Below are 27,476 nucleotides of genomic sequence, written 5' to 3'. Positions count from 1 at the left end.
ATTGTTAACAAGGAACGCCGAACTAGCAGCATCAGGGCCAAGCAGCTTATACACATTACGAATCTCTGGCTGCTTTGATAAATTTTTAGAATAGAAATGAATTCGGTTTGCGCCAATCCTACTGTTCTATTTGGAACAAAATCAAAGGATTATACGCGGTTGAGGACAGGCCATCAGATTTCAGCCGTGCTGTTTTTGGAACGCTGATAGGGTGTATGCAGCCTGTTGTCCCTTCCTAGTCTAGGACAGTGGTGGCGAACCTATGGCACGGGTGCCAGAGGCAGCACTCAGAGCCCTCTCTGTGGGCACGTGTGCCGTCGCCCCAGTCCTAGGCCTTCAACTGGGTTTTATAAAACCTTTTAGGGCTCCGCCGTGTACAAAAAAAAAAAAAAAAAGTTCACTCAATCAGTCAATTTCAACTTCTCGCGGGGAAAAAAAATCTTGCAAAGTTGGAATTGATTGAACTTTTTAGTCCCACCCAGTCTGCCGTTACACTGCAGCCACGCCCACCCAATGGGCCACGCCCACCTGGCAGTTTGCAGTTTGGGCACTCAGACTCTAAAAGGTTCGCCATCACTGGTCTAGGACAATGTTTCTCAAACCTAGTAATTTTAGGGGAAGTGACCGTCAATTCCCAGAATTCCTCAGCCAGCCATGCCACACATCTGGAAGTTGCTACAGTTTGGAAACACTGGGGTAGGGAAATTGACTGAATGAAAACTGGGTATTTTCCAAGTTATTGTACAAAAGAGAAAAAGGAAGACCAATGATACGTCTTGCATACTTAGTAGTGTTACCATCAAACCTGACTGAATCACACTGAGGCTTCCAGATGCCAACAAAATCACACTGAGGCTTCCAGATGCCAACAAATGGCCAAATCCAGATGAATAACAATGAACCTCTTCAGAAACCCACATGCTCCCACCCAATGCAGCACAGTAGTCCCAAAACAGTTTATGCTAATCTTCGGTTTTCTTTCAAAAGAGTGATATCCAGTGCCCAAATATAGAAAGTCCACGGAGAGAAGATCACACAATGGCAAATTAAACAAATGTAAAATTTTATTCACATTTATTTCCTAGTGGAAACAATTCATTTGCCTGGGAGAATGATGCCATCGTACTGCAAGGAGAAAAAAGAAATTGGATCAGGTATAAGCAAGGCAAGCTCTGCTTTAAACACGTAAGATCCCTCACATTCTATTTTTTTTTCAGATTTATAAGCTGTGCCCGAACACACAGCAGGTTCAAACCAGTTCAACGTTCACCCATCTCATCCCCCTCTAGCCCCAACTTCCATGTATGTGTGAATGTACCGTAAATGCCGGCGTACAAGGCGACCCGGTGTATAAGACGACCCCCGTCTTTATAGCCGGGCCGCATTCCTAGAACGTCGTCTTATACGCCGGAAACTACCAGTATTTCTGGCGTATAAGATGACTCGGCGTATAAGACGACCCCCGTCTTTGGCGCCGATTTCAGCGCTCGCGGAAGTCGCCTTATACGCCGGCATTTACGGTATGTACAATCTCACAAAACGGACTCAAAAAGGCTGAAGCTTGTAAAATATTTTACTGACACTTTATTCTGGACTGAGGCCTAAAAAGATGAATAATTAAGTGGAGACTGTCTTCAAAGGCTCTACTTACTTGACCCATCCAACTGTTTAAAATAGTTTTACTCAACCCATCCAACTATTTAAAATTTTCCTTGTGCAATTAGGTTGCTGAAAAAAAAGAGGGCCTCATGAATGAGGTGCATTAAAGAACAAGTCTTCTCACATGGAAGCACGTGTGAAATACAATGTTTCTGGATATTCCATATGACAATAGATGCATAATTAAAACTATACAAACTACAATTTGCTGTAACATGTGAAGCATATGCCCTTCTCTTACATTTGTAATAATAATAATAATAATAATAATAATGAAGAAGTTGGAAGGGACCTTGGAGGCCATCTAGTCGAACCCCCTGCTCAGGCAGGAAACCCTACACCATTTCGGACAAATGGCTGTCCAGTCTCTTCTTAAAAACTTCCAGTGTTGGAGCATTCACCACTTCTTAACTAAGATCTTAACTAAGATCTCTCTTAGTTAAGGACTGATAGATGCTAACAATTCAAGACAGCCCTCCAAAACTATTCAATCCAACAAAACCGCTAAGAGAAATTTACTACCTAGTTCTACTGAAATGTAAAAAGACAGGTGGTCCTCAACTTATGACGGCAGTTGGGACCAGAATTTCCATGGCTACGCACATTTGCAATGTGTGACTGCATCACTGCAGTCCCAGCCGCTGTTATTAACTGAATCGCACAGTCATAAAGCAACTTCCTGTCGGCTTCCCACCACCAAAGTTAACGGAGAAGCCAACGCGAAGTTGCAAGTCCTAGGCCGGCAGGTAGGTAAATGGCTACTCCCAAGTGGGGGAGGGAGGGAGGGAGTGTGCAAAGAGCTGGAGAGGTGTGAGACACCCCAACAACCTGTGAACTTCCCTGCTGGCTTCCTCAGGGAAGATCACCGACCTTGATCACATGACTGCAGGGCACCGCAACTGATTGTAAATGCAAAAGGCCTCCACCAGATCAAGGTCGTCACTGCGGGGGATACTGGAATGGCCAAAAATCTGAGGATCGGTCACAACTCCCCCCCCTTTGTGCAACACTACTGTAATTCTGACCAACCTCCGAACCAATGGTCGTAGGGGGAGGACTCCCTGTATACTTTTGGTGGATAGGGGAGGCAATGGGTTGCATATGCTGGATTAGAGACGTGCCTGCCAAACAGCTGGAACTACAATTCCCAGCATTCCCGGGCGGCATGACTCTCCAGCATTGCCTCTGGGAATTTTCACTGCATCCCTGCGAAGGGCACCAGATGGGGAAGGCTGGTTGAAGGAATGCCTGGCCCCCCCAATTTAAAAACCAGCAGAGCAGACCAACCACAGTCCTTTTCAAACGCCTGTGTGTGGTGGTTAAAAACTGCAGCCATTTACCTTTTGCTGAAACCAGCGCATGGCCTCCTCTTTGCTGATTCTATGCTTGGCCCCGATGCTGCCGGTTCGGCGTTTCTTGTCAGCAATGCTGAATCCTGGTCTCCCCAGAACCTGGAGCACGAGCAGTAGCACACACAAGCACGGTTAACTCCTAAAGGCAAACTTCAGGAAAGCTTTTCAGACACACTCCCAGTAGTTCAAAGGGAGCAACTCATAACTAGCAAAGCGCTGGAAGTAAACTTGGCAACAGAAATTTTGGAGAGCGGAGGTTAATCAACATGGGGGCCCCTCAGATTCTTAGAGGCTGAGCCTGTGGCACCTAGAGCAGGGGTCTTCAAACTTGGCCCTTCTATGACTTGTGGACTTCAATTCCCAGAATTCCTCAGCCCTGGCTGAGGAATTCTGGGAGTTTAAATCCGCAAGTCATAAAAGGGCCATGTTTGAAGACCCCTGACCTAAAGGGTTCAACCTGGGATACAGAACAGCTACAGCTTTAAAGACCTTAACAATGAAGAAGCGAAAAGGGTCCCTGAAAGATACAGGCTACATACTAATCTATTTAACAGTCATGGCAAAGCTTAAAGCTCCATGGAAGGAAGAAAAATTATAAGCACCCCCCCAAATAAATGAAATGAGCTGTTCACAGGATAATCCTAGCTGGAACAGGTCAGGGATCAATTCTTACTAGGTTTTCTAAAACATCCTACAGACTTAATTCGTTCTTTTTTTTTTAATGTGGTGAAAAACAAGTCACATGACAAAACGCCCATCAACTATAAAAACCCTGGAAATGAAAGCTATAAATATCATACCCAGGAAACTATCAAGCCTCCTAGAAATATCTTGAAAAACCAGCACATATATCAAAGGTAAGCAAATGTCCTCTGGATGCTTTATTGTGGCTGATAGGAATCGGGAGCTCCAAACATCTGGAAAGCACCAGGTTAACATCTGCAACAGTGTTCCACTCAATACAAACGCCAGTTTCATTCTTAAGTGAATCAAACCACGAACAAAATGAAATCAACGAACTTCCACTTATTCTAAAATTGATTTAGTTCTTTCTGGATGCAACAGTAATGACAACGTTCTTCCTGGTCATGCTTCTCAATTTATTATCTCTGTATCTGTCAAGCCAGATAGAGGAGTGAAAGTCCAGCTAAACTAATTTACTGTTTATGCTATGCACAGGAATCTACTCAAAGGTTAGCACTGTTTTGGTCCTAGATTAGGTGAAAGGAATTCAAGAGGAGTTGCACTTAGTTGTTTGTGGCTATATAGCGACTCTAGGCGGATTCCTCTTTTGACCCTGTCCCCAGGTTCTGCCACCACTTCTGCTCCCCGATTCCCTGCAATACACCGGACTTAATTCTCACAGGTATATTAGACTGAGACAGAATTCTTCAACACCAAATCTGGCAATAAAACAGAAGACTCAAAAGCTTTCTCCGTGCAACATGGCTGGTTGGGGAATTCTGGGAACTGAGATCCATGCATCTTCAAGGTGCTGAAGTTGAGAAACGCTACATTAAATCATAAAAGTCTTCTCTCCAGATGTTATCGGAAGGGGCATGGAGCCAGAAGGCAAGATGAGTCGTGTGTCATTCCAGTTACCTACATTTAATATTATAGACCGAAATCTTTATCTCTGTTTTGGTTCATGTATGCTTCAAGTACGCCAGCTGCAACATTTTGTCAGTTTCCCCATTTTTTAGGATATCAATCCCCTTTCACTTTATGAGAACGGGCCAAGCATCTCTGCTGTCACTGCAGTGTTAGACAGGGCCCAAACTAGAGATATACAATACAAAAATATAAGAATGTAGAAGTTTAAGCTAAATATACAAACCACATAGAAGTCCAAGCCATAGATGCCAATACTGGGATCATATTTAATTCCCAAGTCAATGTGTTCTTGGATCCCAAATCCAAAATTGCCAGTGTCAGAGAAGTTATTCTTTCTCAGCTCATATTCTCGCACCTGAAATAATGACATTAGTTTAGATCTTTACCCTTCCAAAGTCCATGTCTTAGAAAAGTGATTAGCAGCAGCTTACCTTCAATCCTTTCTCCAAGATCTCTTCAGCTTTTGCCCCACGTACGGTGCAGTGAACAGCAATCTTCTCATTTCTCCTAATCCCAAAAGACCGAACGGTGTATCGAGCTGCAAAACAAACCCAGGTTTATAAGGCATGTTGAAGTCAGAAAAATAAGCAGAAAGCAGACTTCAGCAAACATACAAAAACAAATTGGAAATCCCAAATCCAACTTTCAGCTGAGGCCTCCTGAGTCAACAGCTCAGATCAGCCTTCAGTCTGCAGCCTTCCAGATGTATGGGATCCTATCTCAAATGTCACCTACTGGGGTATCTTAACATCTGGAAGGCACCAGGTTGGGGAAGGTCACAGGCGTCCTCACATAATGGTCCATTTCAGGACAAAAGAAGCTTGGTATAATTAAGTGCTTTAAAGCTCAAAGTATTTCCAGCTCAATTGTTATTGGACAAACAAAACAAAACTAGTGTATTCTTGGCAGTGCTGACATAATGAGACTGTAGGCTCAGGTGGAAAAACAGCAAAGGCTGTCTTTGTGCATTTTCCTCACTGGACAGAAAATGGACTGGCTCGTTCATTACATTCCCTACTTATTCCCAGTGGCTCAAAGTGGATAGAAGTGAATACAACACTTCAGCGGCAAATTTATTTTAAAGAAATAAATAAAGGTATGTGGTATGCTATCCTCAATAATACAAGTAAGCTGGCTTGAATCCTGCTCCCATTTTTAAGAGTTCAAGCCCTCATTGTTGAAAAGATGTCTGGAAATGAGACCGGCAATTAAAAGTATCCTCTGTTGGAGGCTGGGCCCCAATATTCATCTACCAAAATTATTTACGCTGCCTTTTGGAATAACAATTGTCCCAAGGCAGCTTACAAGCTACGCATACAATTTGAAGATGTAAAATACATTTTATACAGTTAAGAAAATAAAAAATGGGCATTGTAAAAAATAAATGCAACATGTGGATTCTAGTAAATTAACCCAATTTGGAGGTCCACAGAGCTGTGAGGTGCTTTAGCCTGTTTCTTGATTTCTGACAAGGAAGGAATCTGAGCCTAAGTCAAAAAGTTTATTTACACCAGATCATGACGCTAAACAAAGTCCTCACAGCATGACCACCCCAAATATTTGGAATCTCATAGAGGAAAACCTCAAATGATTCTGGAGTTATTTTCACGACTCTTTGTGTTCTACAATAATCTTTCCCAACCCAGGGCTAAACCAAAGCTTCTACCACCAGCTTGGTGAAGGCTGGCAATTCAACGAAGGCAGGTAGTTGAGCAAAGAGGAGGCTGATCAGAAGGCTGCTAGTTCTTGTAGCTCAGTCGACGCCTTTGACCAAATTTACCTTTCGAGAAGACGGGGGTCTGTCCTGTGAGCTGCTCCAACACTTTGGCTGCTCGCGTGAGCCTGTCCCCACTCTCTCCAACGCAGATGTTCAAGCAGAGTTTGCGAATGCGCAGCTCCCTCATGGGGTTTTCCTTCTCACCCTGGTCTTGTTGCTGCAAAATGGCAGGGGAAAAAAAGGGGGGGGGTTGTGGTTATGGCAGAAACAGCCCAGTCTTATTCTCATCACACGTACTCTGGAACAAGGAGCAACACATGGAACAGGGATTTGCTTTCTTGAGACTGGCAAGGCTATTTTTGGTTTTATGTTACAAATACAGCATAACACCTTAAATCAGGGGTCCCCAACCCCCGGTCCGTGGACTGGTTCCAGGCCGTGGCATGCCAGCAACCGGGCCACACAAACAAGTAAAGCCCCATCTGTGGGATGCAGGCAACACACAAAACCACGCGGAAAAATCTCTTTCCACATAACCGGTCCCTGGTGCCCAAATGGTTGAGGACCTCTGCCTTAAATGCCTCCGTGGTTACCCCACTCTTTCCCATAGTAGTTTTCAGCTATCGATTATGACTGTAACTCTCCAGCTTCAATCTGCCAATCTACCTACTAGTAGGCTAAGGGGAGAGGGAACCACAATTAGTACCAGGTAGGAGTTATTAACATAGTAGTCAATTCAAAATCGCATAGAAATCCCCGTATTTCTTTGTCTGCACAAATCACAGTCTTGATATCGTAGAATGCAGAGCAGATTTAGAAGCACCACACAGAACAAAGTACTGACTAAATAGCTCCTAAACCTTGGTGTTCCAGTTTCAAAAACTGAATTTCTATTTAATTTGTTGGTAGCTACTTAAAGCAGGGGTTTAATGCACTAATTTTTAGCTCTAATTATAAGTCACAGGTTAGGGCCCCCTGCCCCCCCCCCGAATATACCTTGAATAAGAAAAACAATTACAGTGCTGTGTGGAAATTCACAAAGTCCCCGTAGTCCCCCACAGTGCAAGTTATGATTTAGCTTATACCCAAACAGAAATACCACAGGACTGGAGCAATCTAAAAGATGCGTGAATGAAAATAACCTTCGTAACTAGTAATATTAGCACTATTCTTCAAAAATAAAAACAACTCATTAACTCACGCTTGAATGAATCAGTAGGGTGAGATTATAACTCTATTGCATAAAACATGTTTTGGATGCACAAGGCTGAGTTCAATTACTGACATCCTCAGCTTTAAAAAGTACAGCTAGACCTCGACTTACAATAGTTTGTATAGTGATCTTTCAACGTTACAACCACACTGAATAAAGTGACTTATGACCGTTTTTCACACTCTGTTGTTGTTAGTTGCGAAGTCGTGTCCGACCCATCGCGACCCCATGGACAATGTTCCTCCAGGCCTTCCTGTCCTCTACCATCTTCTGGAGTCCCTTTAAGCTCACGCTCCTGCTTCAGTGACTCCATCCAGCCATTTCATTCTCTGTCGTCCCCTTCTTCTCTTGCCCTCCATCTTTCCCAGCCTTACACTCTTCTCCAGTGAGTCCTTCCTTCTCATTAGGTGGCCAAAGTACTTGAGTTTCAACTCCAGGATCTGGCCTTCTAAAGAGCAGTCGGGGTTGATCTCCTCTAAGACTGACCGGTTGGATCGCCTTGCAGTCCAGGGGACTCACAGGAGTCTTCTCCAGCACCATAGTTCAAAGGTCTCCATTCTTTGGTGCTCAGCCTTTCTTATGGTCCAACTTTCACAGCCATACATTGCAACTGGGAAAACCATGGTCTTGACTATACGTATTTTTGTTGACAGGGTGATGTCTCTGCTTTTTTGTATGCTGTCTAGATTTGCCATAGTTTTTCTTCTCCAGGAGCAATTTCTTGGCTGCAGTCCCCGTCTGCTGTGATCTTGGAGCCCAGGAAGATAAAAACTACCTTAGCAGAGATTTTTAAATTGCATTTCTACACTGCTGTAAACTCCTGTGATATTAAAGTTTTGGTGGAATACAGATTTAATAATACTCCTCTTAACATCAGGCTGACATTATAGTTACCAGGCAGTGGGCAATTCGTGCTGGCCATTTGAGAGTTAATTTAACGAAGGACGCTTTCCCAAGGCATGAAATAATAAGTACTGCATTTCAGACTATCCTCAAGAAGGAGCGATACGGGAGTTAGCCACCGGCTGATCATATAAAGAAAAAAAACCTCTGTTCACACAACCCCTTAATTGAATATACACGTTTTCTGGACTTGCACGCACAGCCCCACAAAATCCACTACACCACCTCCTAAGCAAAGGCCCTGAATTCACCGAACCTGCATTACTACCCAGAAATACAGACACACCCCGATTAACTTGCTAAACTAAGTTCGGTAGGTCGTGGGAACCCGGCCACAGTTGTCTTTTAGCTGGAAAAAGCACGGCTAGGCCCAGCAGTTTTGGGACGGGGAAGAAGCGCCTCTCTCGCGGAGGATCAATTCCACAGAAAGGCCGAGATGGGGAATTAAATCTTTAACCGGCCTGGACAAGGGGGCCAGACATTGTTCTACACCGTTTCATCCGCGCAGGAATCTCCGCCGGCCGCTTCCCATAATCCCCTCAAAGTAGGCCCCGATCCTTCCCTGTCCCGCTGGCACAGAGCCCTGGCCGAGAAGCCTCGGATCAATCAGGATGGAGATGGATTTAAGGCGACTCACGGAGCCGTTACAGCACAATTACTACTCACCGACATTTTGGAGGCGTGGAAAAGAGCGCGAGAGCTCCGGAAGTGGATCTTAATGCGGCCGGTCAGGCGAAACTGCCATAGAGCCCGAGTCAAGGCAGTGAGTTCGTAAACAGAGGGGTTCCCCTAGAGAGGCGGGATCGACGCCGCACTGCCCTCTGAAGGTAGGGAGAAAGCACTGCACCCTACCCGTCAGTTAAAGCCGGGGACCAAGAGGTTCAACCTTGGCGAATTCAAACTGTGTGGACTTCAACTCCCAGAATTCCCCCAACCAGCATGGGGCATTACAGTGGGGCGTTACTAGGTGGGGAAGTCTGGGAGTTGAATTCCGCCCAGTTTAAAGTTGCCATGGTTGAGAAACATTGCTCCAGGGAATGGAATAGAATAGAATAGAATAGAATAGAAGAAGAAGAAGAAGAAGAAGAAGAAGAAGAAGAAGAAGAAGAAGAAGAAGAAGAAGAAGAAGAAGAAGAAGAAGAAGAAGAAGAAGAAGAAGAAGAAGAAGAAATGGAAATAGAAGTGACTTTGGAGGTCTTCTAGTCCAGCCCCCTGCTCAAGCAGGAGGACCTATCCCGTCTCAGACAGGTGATTGTCCAGTCTCTTTTTAAAAACTTCCAGCAATGGAGCACCCACGATTTCAATGCTAAGCATCTTTGCTGTTGCCTCTTTTTGACTGGAGCTGCCATGAAATTCACTGGGTGATCTTGAGCTGGTCATCATTTTCCAGTCTAAACCATCTCTTGCTTTCCAGAGATGGCCATCGTTTCAGCACTGTATTTGGGCATTTTTTGAAAGTGAGAATGTATGGTTTTGTCTCTCAACTTCCATCAAACTTTTGCACAACTCCAGATGGTGCTTCACAATCCTCCAGAAGTCTGGAAGACCCATTTGATAGGAGGAGAAAAGAAGAAAAAGAAAGTGATGAGCAATTTACATCCGTTTGAATATTTTGGTAGAAAGATTGCAATAGACAAAAAATGCAACTGCCAGTTCAGCTTTTGAGGAGAAAAAAGTGTATTTTCAGACAGGGGAAGAAAGAATTGAACAGATTTCTTCAGAACACAAAAACTATTGCAGCAATTCGTATCGAAAACCACAACAAGAACATGAAAAACAAACTGTGTGCCCCTCGTTAACTTGGCTATTCCACCAAACGAGGAAAACAAACAAACGAACAAAAGAAGCAATGATCTAAACCATGGATCCCCAAACTCGGTAACCTCAACTCCAGAATTCTCCAGCCAGCCATTCACACATTTGCAATTTTGCTGTTGGTATTAGTAGAGGTGGTGGTGGTGGTGGGGTAAAGCCACTTGAATTTAGTGTGCTTCTGCCCTAAAGCTCAGCTTAAAACTCAAGATTCAAAAGAAATACAAACGCCAGACTGGCACCCCCTGATAAGCTGGCAGAGAATTCTGGGAGTGGTAGTCCTGGAACATCAAGAGGGCACCAGAGGGAACAAGATTGGTACATAATGAAATGTACATCAAAAAGACATCGAAGCATCAATCAACATTCCTTGGCAGCAACTTCTAGTTCAGTGGTAGGCACCCAATGCTCTTTTATGACTCATGGATGTCAACTCCCAGCTATGCTGACTCAGGAATTTTGGGAATCGAAATCCATGAGTCATAAAAGAGCCGAGGTTGCCTACCCCTGTTCTAGTTCAAGGGAGAACAAAATTAGTTCCCAGTTGGCTAAGAATAATGAATTGGTGCATTATTTTGGAATAGGTTTTCCCCTGAAGCTCAAAGTATGTTTCGTCGTTGCCTACTTTTGTAAATCAAATTGTAATGGGAAGATGTGCCACAGCCCTTCCCACCTTTGAGTTTTAGGATATCAGCTCTCATCAGCCACTTGCAGAACGAGCAGCCATCGTGAATGATGGGAACTGCAATACAAAATATCCGAAGAGGTTGCCTGCCGTCATCACTTGAGATGTAATATTTGGCCTTTTGTGGGATGAGTGTTAGTATTCTCAACAGACAATGTGACTGGAAATGAATGGAAAAGATTTATGGATTTTACAAAATGCTCAGAGTTGCCCTCTAGAAGTCCATAAAGAATCCTTCTTTGGACCTGCTGCAATTGCAAAACCTGTGAATCACCTGGATTGGCTTAAATGACCCGGTCACTAACAAAGAAGGCGCCCAGTGGAGCAAAAGAAATGTGGGTTAAACTGCCACATTAGGGAGAACAACTGAGAGCAGCCCAGTGTGGCCATGTCGTGTCAGAACGCACAGCCAGAGCAGGGTAACTTTTCTGATGGGATGTCTTGGCAATGGCTTCTTTCTCTTTCAGATGACAGCACAGGAACTTCAGTTTAGTGGGCGGGAAGAGCTTTGCCGCAAACAGATTGCAAGTAGGGAGAAAGAAATGGCTGAGGTGAGCAGAGGCCACCTCCTGAATGAAATTGCCCAGGACTCTCTCAAAGCAGTAAGCGACGTCTGAGGGTTTCCAATCGGTGTCAGCCTTCCACTTCCAGAGAGTGTGCAGAAAGGACATCTGAAGGTGGTGAGAACTCAGTGGAGCCAACATCAGCGGGTGTTCCATCTTAAGGGAATCCACCAGATCTTGTAGCATCTTCAGGCAATCATTCCTGGAACATTAAAAAAAGAAAACATCACAATTCAACTCTAATTCTATTCCAGGTTTTCCTAAACTATCATGGTGATTTGGGAGTGGAGATGTCATGGATTCATTGGTAGAAGGGCTGCCACATAATCTTCTAGCTTCTTATAATCTAATGCTCCTCTAGAATAACAGAATAACAGAGTTGGAAGGGACCTTGGAGGTCATCAAGTCCAACCTCCTGCTCAGGCGGGAAACCCTACACCATTTCAAACAAATGGCTATCCAGTCTCTTCTTAAAAACTTCCAGTGATGAAGCACCCACGATTTCTGAAGATAAGCTGTTCCACTGGTTAATTGTTCTCACTGTTAAGAAGTTTCTCCTGTCTTTTCCCTAGCCCTTTTCAATGTCTTGCCCTCAGCACTACTCGACGGGCGATTCAAAAGGCTCCTATTTAGTGAGCGACTATGCCCCTGTGATAGGGCTGAAGTTGAAACTGTGGAGCATGTCTTATCATAATGCCCTATGTATAACACAGCCAGAATTAAATTATTGTCTCTCCTTGGAATTGATCCCTCTGGTTCTAATGTTAGTAATTTGGTCTTATATTGTCTAGGCCTAGGGGATTGCTCCTCCTATATTACTTCTCAGATTTCTAAATTTCTTTTAAGAGCTGTAACTATCAGAGGAGAACGTTATAATTCCCCTTAGCCAAGGCTTCTGGTGTTAACTGTTTGTGATAGTATTTTTCTTGTGTTTTCTTTTGTTGCACTTGTATTTTGGTCCGTGACTGCAAATAAAAAAAAATATTATTATTATTATAAGAAGTTTCTCCTTAGTTCTAGGTTGCTTCTCTCCTCAATTAATTTCCATCCGTTGCTTCTTATCCTACCTTCTGGTGCTTTGGAAAATAATTGGACCCCTCCTCTTCTTTGTGGCAACCCCTCATCATGTCACCCTTAGTCCTTCTTTTCATTAAACTAGACCTACCCAATTCCTGCAACCATTCTTCCTACATTTTATCCTCCAGTCCGCTAATCATCTTTGTTGCTCTTCTCACTCTTTCTAGAGTCTCAACCTCTTTTTTTATATTGTGGCGACCATAAGGCTAGAGATTCTGAGAAATGACATGACACCCCAGAAAGATGCCAGGTTGGGAAAGGCTGAACTTGATCATCATCCCAACAGGGTGATGCAATCAAAATATTTTTGGGGTCTGACTCAAAGGTATCTTCAGCAAATTCAGGCCAACTTAGACTATGTAAGGCAGGGGTCTTCAAACTTGGCCCTTTTATGACTTGTGGACTTCAACTCCCAGAATTCCTCAGCCAGGCATGCGTGTCTGGCTGAGGAATTCTGGGAGTTGAAGTCCACAAGTCATAAAAGGGCCAAGTTTGAAGACCCCTGATGTAAGGTAATCTAGACACACATACCTGCAGCATTTTGACCCATGGTGTCTGTAGCATGCTGGAGGAGTGCTGTGGTGGTACAAAATCTCTTTTTCCACATGAGAGAAGGAAATTCTCCATGTTTCTGAAATATATACATATATTGAATACAACGGGAGAGAGACAGACAGGTGCTGAAATCTATACAATCTGCCATTAAGCAAAGCCATTGTTTGCTACGGGGCGAGTTTTGTCAGAAGTAGAAGCTAGTGTCTGGCAAAACTGTCATAAATTGTGGTTTGGCAAACAGCCAAAATGCAAGTCAGTTGCCAAGTGCCCAAAATGCACTCGTGATCATGCGAGGGACCAAATTTGAAACTTAAAAACTGGGTCATAAGTAGCTTTTCAAGGGTCCATCGTAACTTTGAACGGTTGCTAAGCAACATAAGTCAAGGACTATCTGTATGTATAAGACTGAGATTGATATCCCAGATTTGAGATAAAACATTAACGGAGCTACTAAAGGAGAAATGAGTTTCTCAGTACAGGTAACCTTCGACTTAAACAAAGATTAATTTAGTGAAGTTTAAAGTTTATATGGCACTAAAAAAGTTTACATGGCGACTTTTTTTCACATTCCATGGCGGCATCACCACAGTCAAAATTCAAATGCTTGGCAACTGACTCATATTTCTGATGGTTGCAATATCCTAAGGCAGGGGTAGGCAATCTTGGTTCTTTTATGACTCGTGGACTTTCCCTTTGAGCCAGCATGAGGGAAATGACTCGTGGACTTCAACTCCCAGAATTCCTGAGCCAGCATGAGGGAAACTTTGGCCCCTTCGTGACTCGTGGACTTCAACTCCCAGAATTCCTGAGCCAGCATGAGGGAAACTTTGGCCCCTTCATGACTGGTGGACTTCAACTCCCAGAATTCCTGAGCCAGCATGGCTCAGCTTGGAAACCTCTCCCTTTCCCCTCAGCATGGCTGGCTCAGGAATTCTGGGAGTTGAAGTCCACGAGTCATAAAAGAGCCAAGGTGGCCTACCCCTGTCCTACGGTCATGTGATCGCCTTTTGCGATCTCCTGATAAGCAAAGTCAGTGGGGAAGCCAGATTTATTTAACAACTATCTTATTAACTCAACAACTGCGGTGTTCACTTAACAACAGGGGCAAGGAAAGTCATAAAAGGGAGCAAAACTCACTGCCTTGCTTAACAGCAGAAAAGTTGAGCTCAATTGTGATTGTATGAGGACTACCTCCGCTTCTTTCTCAACTCTCTGATTCTATTTTTTTTTTTTTTTTTGGCAGGCTGGCAAAATTTGTCTAGCATTTTTACAAAACTATTTTACTGGATGAAAAAGAAAAATCTTTCCTGAGCTCCAACTGAGGTCCCCAGGGATTTGTTACCTTTATTATGTCTCCCCGGACACTGTTCGGCAGCAAAATAAAACCTCTTCATCAGATGTGCCACAAGGTTCTCCTCCGTCAATTCTCTGGCCTGTTTTGCAAATGGCCCCTGGCCAGTAAACTCCAGAAGAGGGACGAGGTTCATGGTCATGAACATGGCACCACAGTCATCCAGCACGACCAGGTTAACCCTGGGACTGTTGGCCTTCTTCTTCTCCAGCTTCACCTGCCAACCTGGGAAAGGCACTGAGACAGCAGGCGGATAGTTCATCAGGTGAATATGACAGCGTCCCCCCCCCCCCCAAGAGATTGCAAGTGGAGCAAAATAGAGGAGTCTGCACCTCGGGTAAAGTGTGCATGCGAGGTAAGATGGAATATGGAATGAAAGGTATTGCTGCATTGTCATGGTTCCGACTAATGAAACACTTCAAAGAACTTCCAGACGTTTATCCTAAAGCAGTGGTTCTCAACCTGTGGGTCGGGACCCCATTTGGGGTCGAACGACCATTTCACGGGGGTCGCCAAACAAGGCTGTCTGCCATTTTTCCCCCCCTTTTCTTTGGCCACGCCCCTGGCACCCGGTGATGTATAAGTGGTTGGGGGTCACCACAACACGGGGAACTGTATTATGGGGTCGCGGCATTAGAAAGGTTGAGAACCACTGTCCTAAAGCCTTTATTACCAGTGTTACAAATTGATGGCACATCATGGAGGTTTATGCCAGAATCTGAATTCCTCTCGCTGGCATCTAACTTTTCTTGCTAAACCTCTCCCTTATCTCTAGAAAGAGTACAGAGAAGAGCAACAAAGATGATTAGGGGACTGGAGGCTAAAACATATAAGGAATGGCTGCTGGAATTGGATATGTCTAGTTTAACGAAGAGAAGGACGAGGGGGGACAGGATAGCAGTATTCCAATATCTCAGGGGCTGCCCCAAAGAAGAGGCAGTCAAGCCATTCTCCAAAGCGCCTGAAGGCAGGACAAGAAGCAACGGGTGGAAACTAATCAAGGAGCGAAGCAACCTAGAACTAAGGAGAAACTTCCTGACAGTGAGAACAATTAACCAGTGGAACAACCTGCCTCCAGAAGTGGTGAGTGCTCCAACATTGGAAGTTTTTAAGAAGAGACTGGACAGCCATTTGTTCGAAATGGTGTAGGGCAGGGGTAGGCAACCCAAAACACTTAAAGAGCCACTTGGACCCGTTTCCCACCAAAAACAAAACACTGGGAGCCGCAAAACCCTTTTGATATCTAAAATGAAGATAACACTGCATATATCCTTTTTTATCTTTATTATAAGTGTGTGTGTTTGTGTGTGGGGGGGTATTTTGTGTGTGTATGTATGTGTATGTGTGTGTATATATATATGTATATGTATGTATGTATGTATGTATATACACACACACACACACACACAGGTAAAAAAAGGATATATGCAGTGTTATCTTCATTTTAGATGTCAAAAGGGTCTCTCTCTCTCTCTGTCTCTCTCTCTCTCCCTCTCTATCTGCCGTTGGTCTGCCACTCCTCTTCCCCCGCTCTCTTTCTTTCTCTCTCTCTCTTTCTCTCTCTCTCTCTCTCCCCCCCTCTCCTATCTGCTGCTCACCTGGCAAGCTTCAAGTTGTTGTCCAACAAGATCAGGGGCAGGCAACCTCGTCTCTTTTATGACTCATGGACTTCAACTCCCAGAATTCCTGAGTCAGCCTAGCTGGGCTAGCTAGCTCTCTCCTGCCCTTCCTGCTTCCTGCAGAGACGCAGCAAAGGGAGGAGCTCCGCCCATTAAGCTTTTCAGCTCCTCGGAGAACACTGTGAGTGCACTGTCTTTTACACACACACACACACACACAGAGAGAGAGAGAGAGAGAGAGAGAGAGAGAGAGAGAGAGGGAAGCGCAATTGCCTCTCTCTGTCTCTCAGGGAAGCGCAAGTGCCTCTCTCTGTCTCTGTCTCTCTCTGCAAAGGCAGAGGAGGCTGGGAGCCACAGGGGAAGGCTCAAAGAGCCGCATGCGGCTCCGGAGCCGCAGGTTGCCGACCTGTGGTGTAGGGTTTCCTGCCTGAGCAGGGGGTTGGACTAGATGACCTCCAAGGTCCCGTCCAACTTTACTACTATTACTATTACTACCTTGCAGTCACAAGTCACATCTTCCAATTAGCCCAGAGGGCAGAGATTCACTTCCGTTCCTTTTCCCGGGCTTTTGTTATTTCCCCTCCCTCCCCATCTGAATTAACTCTAAAAATACCAGACAGTTCTGCATATTTTGTCAAAGCAAGAATATTCAATATTAGCAGCGTTGACATGCATCTTCCTTCTCTTCTCCTTCTAGGTACCTCCCCCAATACAGGTAGTCCTCAATTTATGACCAGTCATTTAACGACGGTTTGAAATTACAACAGACCTCCGAGGGCGTACTTATGACCTTAGCAATGGAAAATTGGGGCTCAATTGTAACTTGAGGTCTACCTGTATTGCCCTTGCTGTCCCACCTGGAAATCTCACCTGAATAAGCAACGTCAATGAACGCATTGACCTGCTTCCAGAATTCCTCTGTGATGTTCCTCGGGGATATGGTTCTTCCATCTTCCAGGAGAAAAGTTGCTGGGAAGTCATGGGACTTCTTCAAGAGGGACAAGGTGTAGAAGAGGCCTCTGTAACCTTCTACCTCCATGTATTGTGTGCAATCTGGAAGAGGGATGGTCAGGAGGACCTCAAACTCACCTGGACGTAAGAACTAAAGGCAATTGAGAGAAGATCTCTTATTAGATTAGGTACAATTATTATGATTCTTTGTTGGTCATTTAATCATTTTTTATCAAAACGTCAAGTTGGCTACCATGCCTGAGCAACTGAAGCACTACCTCTTTTTTACATGTGTCCATGCATCTAAAAAGAGGTAGGGCTTTGCTCCCCAGACATGGCTACCATCTTGCTTTTTTGATCTCCTGTGTGGATGGCCCCTGCTCTATTCCAGCGTTTCCCAACATGAGTAACTTCCAGATTGGCGGATTTCAACTTCCAGGGTTCTCCAGCCAGAATGGCCCTTGTGAAGGATTCCGGGAATAGAAGCTCACACATCTGGAAAATGGGAAACACTGCGGTAAATTAGCAGGAGTTTTTATAAGAGTTTATTGATAGTTGCTGTGGAGGAAATTTAAAAATAAAAATATATATGCTTTTAGTATTATCATGTAATCATATTTTATATTTTATAATTATCATTGTATAATCAATTGCCTGAGTAGATGCTTTGAGTATATAGGGAACATACAAGCCTCAGGTGGAGGAAGGGGGGAGGACAGGAGTTACTGTGGGGCCCAGTGTGAGTCACCATCTAGGAATTGTTTTTAAGTACCTTTTGGTGCCTGGTACCCCTACTTGATCTAACAGGTGTAGAAGATGGGAGACATTTATCCTCTAGAATTGATATAGGATAGTAGGGGAGGGATCTTATTAGTCTAATGTATTCTGTTTAGGCGCTTCTGATAGATTGTAACCTCCAAAGCCTAAGCCAATGGGGCCATGGGGGAGGGAATGGGGCGTCGCGATAGGATGTATAATAATATGTGATTTTGGAATTTGGGGTGTGGTTCAGTGCTTGGCTACATTGCATTTTGCCTTCCTGAATCCACCACGCTTTGCAAACCTTTATTTTTTCTAGACTTTGTTGTGAAGTCTAATAAACTTCTTTTCTATTTGTAACTCAGAGTGGATTTCAATTTGTTAGACAATTTCTGTGTCTAACATTGCTGTCCGTACCTGTTCGTATGCATAATTATCTCCTGGGATCAGTTCTCTGGTATCCTTGAAGCCAGGTCTGTCTGGACATTCATGCAGGTAAATGAGGAAGTGGGCTATGAAGTTCTCAACAACATCCACCGCTTTGACTTTATCTGAATGCCCTGGGTGCAAAGTCTTGGCCTTCTTCGCCTTCACAATGTCTTCGGCCTGTTGCACTTGGTGGCCTCCGCTTCCCACAGCCGCAGCTGCTGAGGCTGCTAGTCTTTCTGATCGTTTTGTGGAGGTGGTGAGAGAAAGCTTCTTTCCTTCACCTGCTGGAATAAAAGTGGTGAGATAGATGGATCTCTATTTCTCTACTTCCCATCCCACACTTACCACGATGAAGGAGAAGATCCAAGAGCAGCTGCCACTGAATCAGAGTCCTTGCAAAGAGAGCATCCTTGGAAACAAGTAGTCCGTTTTAGGTTTGGATGTACCTATTTGGGTACACCTAATGAGAAGGAAGGACTCACTGGAGAAGAGCCTGATGCTGGGAAAGATTGAGGGCAAGAGAAGAATGGGATGACAGAGAAGGAAGTGGCTGGATGGAGTCAGTAGGCGTGAGCTTAAATGGACTCCAGAAGATGGTAGAGGACAGGAAGGCCTGGAGGAACGTTGTCCATGGGGTCGCGATGGGTCAGACACAACTTTGCAACTAACAACAACAACATTTGGGTGATGGAGAGAGTATGCAGACAGGCCCAGCTAGCCTGCCAAGTAGAATTAATCCAGCCTTTGACATCTCTTTTCATGAGCCCACTACAATCCATTCCCATCACGAAGTCTGAGAGTCTCACTTCTGGGGAGGCATGCAACTCACTTCTGTACATTTTCCACACTACATTTGGGGAATGAGAAGGGATGTAGCCAAGGACCATTAAGGGTTGATTGTGATGGAATGTAGTCAAAGGGATTCCCAAAAAAGGAGGTGCATTCCAGAAGAATAAGAGAGAACTCAGTCTGCATGTTTTGTGTGAGAGAAAGAGCATGAAGATAGCACTTCCCTAATCGTTCCCAGAGTACATTGTAGATGCAGATAGCTTGTTTCAGTTTGGCAAGATTCTGTCTACAGGTGTGGAAACAATAAAGAACTCAGCTTGGAAGAATCACCAGGTGTCTTTCTTGGTTCTTTGGGTCTGACATTGATTGAACTCATTAAGATGGACAAGAAATGAACTCGCACAAGAAGAAAAAAAAACAGAAACATCAAGCTCCAGAAACCTCATCTGTGCTTATCATGGTGGGAGGGAGGGAGAGACAAAGAAACCAAAGCAGGAGATACACACCTATAGGCTTGTGACTGAATCTGCTTGGTCTTTGTTTGGGCCAAGGAACTGGTGTGTGAGGATACTCTAAATGGTCTGGCTTTGAGGTTGTAGACATCTTAGGACTATGCCAATTGCCATCATTAGGCATTTGAGCTGGAAGCAATGGAGCACAACAGCCATATCCTTCCATCTCTTGGTCCTTGCTGCAGATTCTCCCTCGGTTCTCATTCTGAAGCATCTTCTCCATCTTCTGGTCCTTCCTGATCAGGGGAGGGTAGGGAGGAGGACAAAGAGAGGAAAATGAGATCAGAACCTGTATAGTGTGGGAAGAACAGAACTGCCAATTACAAAGCCAGCGTGAGAAGAGAGCCAGCACGATGTGGGGCTGAAGGAGCTAATCTGGAGAGCACAAACCAAGATTCGTGCTCTTCTTGAGCCACAGAAGCTCCTTGGGGGTTTCTGGGGAAGTTGCCCCTCCCTCAGCCCAAGATCCAAAATGGTTTAGTGCAGGGGTTTTCAATCTTGGCAACTTTAAGATTTGTGGACTTCAATTTCCAGAATTCCTCAGCCAACCCTGGCTGGCTGGCTGGCTGAGGACTTCTGGGAGTTGAAGTCCACAAGTCTTAAAGTTGCCAAGTTTGAAGACCCCTGGTTTAGTGACAGAATTAAATCTTAGAAGCACAAACCCTTTTGGCATGGCATGCTCACAAAGGGTTAAAACAGTGCTTCGCAAACAAACTGGTTGGGGAATTCTGGGAACTGAAGTCTACCCATCTTAAAATTTCCTGTTTGAGAAACACTGGGTTAGATTAATAGCTCAATATCACCTTTCTTTACGAGAATGATTTCAAATCCCTCTGTAACCTCCAAACCGCCTAGACAAAATTAAGGTGGCTGCTGTGGTTATGCAATTGATATGTCAACTTTACATTGTTGTGATGCACATTAAAAATGGGGGGGGCTGTTGTACTTTGAGAATACAAACAGCCACTTTCTTGACTATTTTGACACCTTGTGGGGCTCCTGTCTGCATCTGGGGTAAACAAAACCACAGATACCTACTAAAAGATCCACAAAGGTCTTCCTGTTTCTCCTCCTTTGCAATTTAGAATCATTTTAAATGATTCTCTATTCTAGAACTGACTCTGTACAAGTTGAATTTTAATTGTTTTCATGGTCTTCATATTCTTTTTATAAATATTGGAGTCTATTGGAGTCTAGGATAGTCTATTGGAGACTATCCTATTGGACTTTGCGCATACAGTACTTTAGCTTTTCTTAGGAAAAAAAGCAGCTACAAGATAAATTAGGATGATCATGATAATAATAACGATTTGCCATATAGCCAGGAGCTTTGCTAAGTCTAATTATATTAAGGGCTTACAAGTTTCAGGACTTAAAATACAAAATCAGTCTGGTTCTTTAATCTATGTTTTAGTTCCCATCCTGAAGCAAGATAAGGATGTTATCTTGTAAGACAATAATAAAAGATTGAGATGCTATTAACACCCATTAATGTACTTATTCCTAGAGAAGGAAATTGGTCCAGATCTTGGATTCTTGCACAGGTGATTTGTCTTTCCCAAATCCAACGTGTTTAAGGCACAGGACTCGTCCTATACCAACTGCCTCACCAACTGCCTATTTTCAACAGACACGCTCCAACCCCTGAGAATTTTAGGGAGCAAACATTCCACTTCAACCGTCAGGAAATGGGCAAGGTTGCCTCCATTTTGACCAAGGGACTGACTTCACGTATTGCATCACTACGCCATCCTGCACTCCTTCAAGTTTGGCTTACTTTAGCATGTGGAGTAAACTGTGTCTTTGATGAGACCCCTACATTACATTGTGCTGTTCTGGGATCAAGCAGCCTTTCCTGAAGGAAGAAGCAGTTAATTAATTCTGCCCCCCAAAGACCATGAACCATGGTTTATGTTGTGTTCTGAGCCTGCAATTGCAGGCTCGGGACATTGCATGAGTCCAGGGCTTGCAAAAGCTGCCCGGGACCAGACTGAGTGGCGCTGGTTTTGCGCGCATGCGCAAGGCACGAAAAGTGCCTCATTATGTAACCATGTTGTCCGGGGATCTGGGCATATAAAAGGAGGCCTGCGTGCTTCTGAGGTTGTTGGAGTTTTGAAGGAAGTACAATAAAGAGAGTTGCTGTACAAGAGATGTGTCCTCTTCATTCACCCTCGTTTCACGGACGTAACAGTTTACAAGTCCATTTCAACTCTATGTGACAGGGGAACCCAGAATATTGATGGTTGTAGTTTTTATGGTTTCAGGGGACAGAATATTCCAGAGGAATCCAGAGTTTTCTGGGCTTCTATTGCATTAACGTTCTTCTCTCAATTCCTTCTCTAGAATCTCATTCTTACTCTGGGCAGCTATAAGGTTATTTTAGATCAGTGGTTCTCAACCTGTGAGTCGGGACCCCATTTGGGGTCGAACGACCATTTCACGGGGGTCGCCAAACAACGCAGTCCGCCATTTTTTCCCCCTTTTCCTTAGCTGTGCTACTCCCTTTTATTCTATTGGCTTTTGAAAGCCAATAGAATAGACTCTCTTGAATAGAGTCTAATTCTATTGGCTTTCAAAAGCCAATAGGAATTGTCCAGGCTGTCTCTGCCCTGCTGAGCCCGCCAAAAGTCCCATTCTGCAAACGGTGCTGCACCAGTTGAGTAGTCTTCGACTTACGACCAGTTGAGTAGTCCTTGACTTATGACCGGTTGGGGGTCGCGGCATTAAAAAGGTTGAGAACCACTGTTTTAAATGATCAGAAAGGTTTTGGGTTTCAATTCACCCTTAAAAAGGTCTTTAAAACCACAGTGTGAAGGTAGGCTTCAATATTGGATCACCAAGATTGGTCTATGGAGAAAGGTAAGGAGGACAGCAGGCTATCTTTGTGTGAGGCTGGGTTAAAAATGGTTAAAAGACCCTTTTTTCAGTTGCCATTGTAACTTTGAACAGTCACTAAATGAATGGTTGTAAGTCAAGGACTGCTTGCATTTTATTTATTTTTTATTAACTTTTATTACATGATACAATATAGAAGAAATTAAAGAGAAAGAAGAAAAAATGCAAAGAGAGGAAAAAGTAATGACTTCTGACTTTCTTCGGTGCACTAAATTACGAAATGAATACAACATCAATCTTTTGCTTTATATTTTACAACAATTCGAGCCCTTTCTAAAATTACAAAATCATTCTAAGAATCAAAATCTAAAGTTTCAGGTTGTTTTTTTTTTCAATTTTGAGTAAAAAAAATACAGAAGGGCCTTGTAAGTAGAGACAAAAACTAGATAAACTCTTTTCTTTAATTAAAACAGTCAGTTTGGTCATCTCCCCCAACTCCATCACCTTGATCATCCATTCTTCCATTGCAAGAATTAGTGTGTCTGTCCACTTTGTGAATGGAAGATTCTCCCTCTTGTCTGGTCTGTCTTTTTTTTTTTTTTTTTGAAATTTTTTTTAAATTTTACAAAAAAGTTCCCTTCCCCAAACCCTCCCAACCCACCCTCCCCCAACCTTCCCAGAGCTGAATACAGGCTTAATTAAAATTTAAAAGAAAAAGTTTTAAACACAAACCATATACAAATTTGATTACAATAATTAAACAAATTATAAAATATTTTAACACCAATATTTAGAAAGCAGAAAGAGAAAAAGAAAAGAAACAAGAAAAAGGAGAAAAAAAATAAAAAAAATAAGAAATTAAAAAAAAAAAGAAAATATCTAAAAAATATCTTAAACTTTAAATATAAATTGTCTGGTCTGTCTTGAAGGGCTGATCCGGAGCCTGGACTTTGGTGAGAAGCCAGGAGAAAACATAAGGATTGAAATCAAATTCAGACTAGGTGGTAAGGACCACCTGGACTGGGAGGAAAACTGAATTGCAAATATGGAAATGAAATAAACTTAATTAAGTTTACGTTGCCTGAGGAGGTAGCAGACTTCAGCTGGTCTTGGAAACTAAACAAGACTGAATCTGGGTAATATTTGGATATGAGACCACAGGCAACAGCAGGACTGTCAGCCAAGAACATAAAAAAGACAATGTAAACCGTTTCTTTCCTTTTGCCAAGACCCTGGCGGTCAATGCAAATCATCTGATTTTGGTATTTCTGTCTAGGCTGACTGTGCTGTTCCAATTGTGGCTGCAGGTGAGGGTGAATTTGAAGCGGGCATCTCCAACAATGGGCAAACATGAGAACACGCCCTCTCAGCCTACTCTCTAGGGGTGAAGCAATTAATCATTGGAGTAAACAAGATAATTGAATAATAATAATAAAGTTGGAAGGGACCTTGGAGGTCATCTAGTCCAACCCCCTGCTCAGTCAGGAAACCCTATCCCATTTCAGACAAATGGCTGTCCAGTCTCTTCTTAAAAACTTCCAGTGTTGGAGCATTCACCGCTTCTGGAGGCAGGTTGTTCCACTGGTTAATTGTTCTAACTGTCAGGAAGTTTCTCCTTAGTTCTAGGTTGCTTCGCTCCTTGATTAGTTTCCACCCGTTGCTTCTTGTCCTGCCTTCAGGCGCTTTGGAGAACAGCTTGACTCTTTCTTCTTTGGGGCAGCCCCTGAGATATTGGAAGACTGCTATCATGTCCCCCCTCGTCCTTCTCTTCCTTAAACTAGACATACCCAATTCCAGCAACCGTTCCTTATATTGTATGCTTTAGCCTCCAGTCCCCTAATCATCTTTGTTGCTCTTCTCTGTACTCTTTCTAGAGTCTCAGCATCTTTTTTACATCGTGGTGACCAAAACTGGATGCAGTATTCCAAATGTGGCCTTACCAAGGCATTATAAAGTGGATCCCACAAAGCCTCTTTACAGCAATGCCTGCTATCAGGAAATCATCAAGGAAGTGAGCGTCAACATTAAGAAGATTGGCTACACTCCGGCTACTGTCGCCTTGGTGCCCATCAGTGGCAGGCATGGGGGTAACCTGTTGGAGCCCAACAGCAATGTGAGTAGTTTACGGACTCCTTGTTCCTCTCACTCCCTGGCTTTAAGTAGTGTTTCTTGTGTTTAAAATATTTTTTTCCTTGTGTTATAGGAGTGTTTTTCAAACTTGTAATCTTTAAGATGTGTGGACTTTACACACACACGTGTGTCAACTTTAAGATGTGAGTTTCCTGTGTTTAAAGCAGTGTTTTTCAAACTTGTCAATTTTAAGATGGGTGGGCTTCAACTCCCAGAATTCCCTAGCCAGCGTGGCTCGCTTGGGAATTCTGGGAGTCAAAGCCCACCCATCTCAAAGTTGACAGGTTTGAAAAACAGTATATTCTAGTAACATCTGTAACCAAATCAGCTGTTAACTAATGTAGTGTAAGAGCAAGCAAGGTACTGTATTTAGCTCACTCCCTGAAATCTTGGAAGCCTCTGGTTTATATTTGGCAGCAATATTGCTTAACTGTGTGGTGTCAGATTTCTCCAGGGTATTGTGTGGGTATTCACATCTCTGCAGCCAGTTTTCTGTTTCTTTGGCAGATGCCTTGGTCCAAGGGCTGGAGCATCACTAGGGAGGAGGGCACTGCTTCTGGGACCACCTTGTTGGAAGCTCTGGATTCTATCATCCCTTCTTCCCACCCTGTTAGCAAGCCCCTCCATCTACCTCTGCAGGATGTTTATAAGATTGGGGGTCTGTACGCAGCTAGGAAGAAGGAAAGTGTGTTGTCTCTTAGGCTAAGCAAGAATGGAAAATGGAAAACAACAGAGGTTTCCATATGGGTTTATTTGCCCAATGCTATTATTCAATGCATGCAAGTAGTCCTTGATTTACGGCAACGACTGGGACCAGAACGTCCATCGCTAAATGAGTCAGCACATGACCATGTCTGCCCTTTTTTGCTACAGTTGTTAAGCAAATTCAGCTTTGCACATGGACGTTGCTTGTGGGAAGCCAGCCGGGAAGGTCACAAATGGAGATCACGTGACTCTGGGGATCCTACAGTCATCCTAAATACATGCTGGTTGCCAAGTGCCCACATTGCGATCACGTGACCGTAGGGGACACTGTGACAGTTGTGAATAAAAAGTCTGGTCATAATTCACTAATTTCAGTAACTTTGAATGGTTGCTAAACGAATGTTCGTAAGCCAACGCCTGTACTAATAACATGTTGGGACAGGAAGGATAAGAATTATGCTGCTTTAGTGGAGGGATTATGTCCTGGAACAGAGGTGTGCAGGCTAGATTCCAGTTTATTGCATTGTCCTCAACAATTTGGAGGAATCTGGAATCCAGAGCTGAATCTGTATCAACAAACAGAAGGAAAGTTTACTAGGGATTATATTAACAGCACTTTCTAACTTCAGCCACTTTAAGATATGTGGATTTCAACTCCTAGCGTTCCCCAGCCAAGGCATGCTGACCTGGGAATTCTGGGAGTTCAAATCCACACAATTAAAGCTGCTGAGGTCGAGAAACAACGGATCCTGACTGCAAGATCTCAGATGGCCACTAGAGAGCAGCAAAGAGCTGTCTTAAAAAATAGATAAATATTGCAATAGTCTGTATATTCACTATATCTGTAAATATATATTGCATGCCGTTTCATGGTCTACATTTTTGTAGCTGAGATCTGATAGCCCAATTCAGTATGAAACGTGTGCAAAAAGCCGCTCTCCATTCAGGGCAGGGATCCAAGTGCACATGCTATATAAATGCAAGCACAATTAACATAAAGAGCTGCAATTCTGTGCTTCCAAGACTGAGAATAAATTTCCTCGAACGCTTTGCTAGAAGTAAGTCTTCATCCTGGTTCATCCAAGCCTGGAATAAATAGGCAACATGGAGACTGCTTTGGGAAGAAGGTTACAGTTTATTGAAGAAGCAAAAAGATGGTCCTTGCAGGAGGGAGCAGGGGAGAGGAAAGAGAGAGAGAGAGAGAGCACATGGGCAGTAGGGTTTTTTATACCCTCTCTAGCCTTGTTTGGAATAGTTTCCTGTTCCTGTGGCATGAACCTTGAGGCTGTTTCTGAGTGTTTGTCTAGGCCTTGATATCTGTGGTTTAATCCTATTATCATATCCTGCTTCCCAGGTGATGGGACTAATGACTCCTAGAGTTTGGGTGGGGTATGCAGATCTTCTCTTTGTCTTCTTGATTGCTCTGGCTCCAACTTTCTGATGGTTTTACATCTGCATTTGTATGGGCCTAGCTCTTGCTTGGGGCAGAGAGATAGATTTGGGGCCAGGTTTGGTTTTAAAAAGTCCTTTTGCAGAAAAATATATTTTTCTGCCCTTTCTAATATTTCCTTCTGTGGGCTAACTTCCCTCAGCTTCCACTGGAACATTTCAATAGAATACGTCTTATTCTTTTATTTCTAGACAAAAATAGAGAAATAGAATCCATCTATCCACCCATCCCTCCAATTTGTATGGCCTCCCATCTCAACAATGACTCCAACAGAATTGGATCGCAGCTCCTTTAAACTTAAGCTCTACCCCAGAGGCCCCCAACCTTCGCCACTGTAAGACTTGAGCACTTCAGCTCCCAAAATTCCTCAGCCAGCTTTGCTCCAGGTATTTATCTCCAGGTATTCCAGCATAGTTACTGAGCTGCTAAGTGGGTATTTGAGCCTATGTTCCCCGCTTCCACTAAACCAGGAGTCTTCAAACTTGGCAACTTTTAAGACTTGCGGACTTCAACTCCCAGAATTCCTCAGCCCGCCAGGGCTGGCTGAGGAATTCTGGGAGTTGAAGTCTGCAAGTCTTAAAGTTACCAAGGTTGGAGACCCCTGTTCTATCCCACTCATTTCGTGAGCTCATATACTGTGCTACATTATACTATATTTCGGGACAGCACATTCAGTGAAAGCAATCCTCCTGGCTTCGTTTAATCCTTCTTAAATGAACGTTTTGGGACATATGAATGCAGCTGCCCTCATCGGCAGACACTGCTGAGCTGCCGTAAGAACCGCATCCCTTCCTAT

At 43.7% G+C, this 27,476-nt stretch overlaps 2 protein-coding genes and 1 pseudogene across 3 annotated transcripts; 1 reads left to right on the top strand and 2 right to left on the bottom strand.

Annotated features, from left to right (window-relative positions):
- Positions 1 to 1,042: 1,042 nt before the first annotated feature.
- Positions 1,043 to 9,250, bottom strand: RPL11 (ribosomal protein L11). The gene is made up of 6 exons (XM_039363037.1): positions 9,125 to 9,250; positions 6,406 to 6,559; positions 5,057 to 5,163; positions 4,849 to 4,980; positions 3,000 to 3,110; positions 1,043 to 1,125 (listed from the first exon to the last, which is right to left on the bottom strand). Exons 1-6 carry the CDS (start codon positions 9,128 to 9,130, stop codon positions 1,096 to 1,098), a joined length of 540 nt encoding a protein of 179 aa, XP_039218971.1. The 5' UTR covers positions 9,131 to 9,250; the 3' UTR covers positions 1,043 to 1,095.
- An 873-nt stretch (positions 9,251 to 10,123) lies between these two features.
- LOC120316881 (cyclic GMP-AMP synthase-like) lies at positions 10,124 to 21,175 on the bottom strand. Of its 2 annotated transcripts, none has more exons than XM_039363016.1 (7): positions 21,058 to 21,175; positions 19,555 to 19,796; positions 18,248 to 18,543; positions 16,991 to 17,222; positions 14,493 to 14,738; positions 13,127 to 13,226; positions 10,124 to 11,720 (listed from the first exon to the last, which is right to left on the bottom strand). In XM_039363016.1, the coding sequence occupies exons 2-7, from the start codon at positions 19,781 to 19,783 to the stop codon at positions 11,309 to 11,311; spliced, it is 1,515 nt and encodes a 504-aa protein (XP_039218950.1). In that variant the 5' UTR covers positions 19,784 to 19,796; positions 21,058 to 21,175; the 3' UTR covers positions 10,124 to 11,308. The 2 variants fall into 2 exon arrangements, with proteins under 2 accessions (XP_039218950.1, XP_039218951.1); XM_039363017.1 differs by having other exon boundaries at positions 18,248 to 18,540.
- Positions 21,176 to 22,409: 1,234 nt separating this feature from the next.
- Positions 22,410 to 26,223, top strand: LOC120316912 (annotated as a pseudogene).
- The last annotated feature ends 1,253 nt before the right edge of the window (positions 26,224 to 27,476 follow it).

This window comes from Crotalus tigris, unplaced genomic scaffold, assembly GCF_016545835.1.
Source record: "Crotalus tigris isolate CLP2741 ecotype Arizona unplaced genomic scaffold, ASM1654583v1 scf7180000019504.1669754, whole genome shotgun sequence".
NCBI classification, from domain to species: Eukaryota; Metazoa; Chordata; class Lepidosauria; order Squamata; family Viperidae; genus Crotalus; species Crotalus tigris.
This window is presented reverse-complemented; position numbering and strand designations above follow the sequence as displayed.

Coding starts and splice junctions, on each gene's coding strand:
- RPL11 (XM_039363037.1), bottom strand. Junction 4,981..5,056: donor TCTTGGAGAAAGGATTGAAG/GTAAGCTGCTGC, acceptor TCATTATTTCAG/GTGCGAGAATATGAGCTGAG. Junction 3,111..4,848: donor ATGGCTTGGACTTCTATGTG/GTTTGTATATTT, acceptor CTCGTGCTCCAG/GTTCTGGGGAGACCAGGATT.
- LOC120316881 (XM_039363016.1), bottom strand. CDS start 19,783: ATGGAGAAGATGCTTCAGAATGAGAACCGAGGGAGAATCTGCAGCAAG. Junction 17,223..18,247: donor ATAATTATGCATACGAACAG/GTACGGACAGCA, acceptor AATTGCCTTTAG/TTCTTACGTCCAGGTGAGTT. Junction 11,721..13,126: donor CATGGGTCAAAATGCTGCAG/GTATGTGTGTCT, acceptor TTAATGTTCCAG/GAATGATTGCCTGAAGATGC.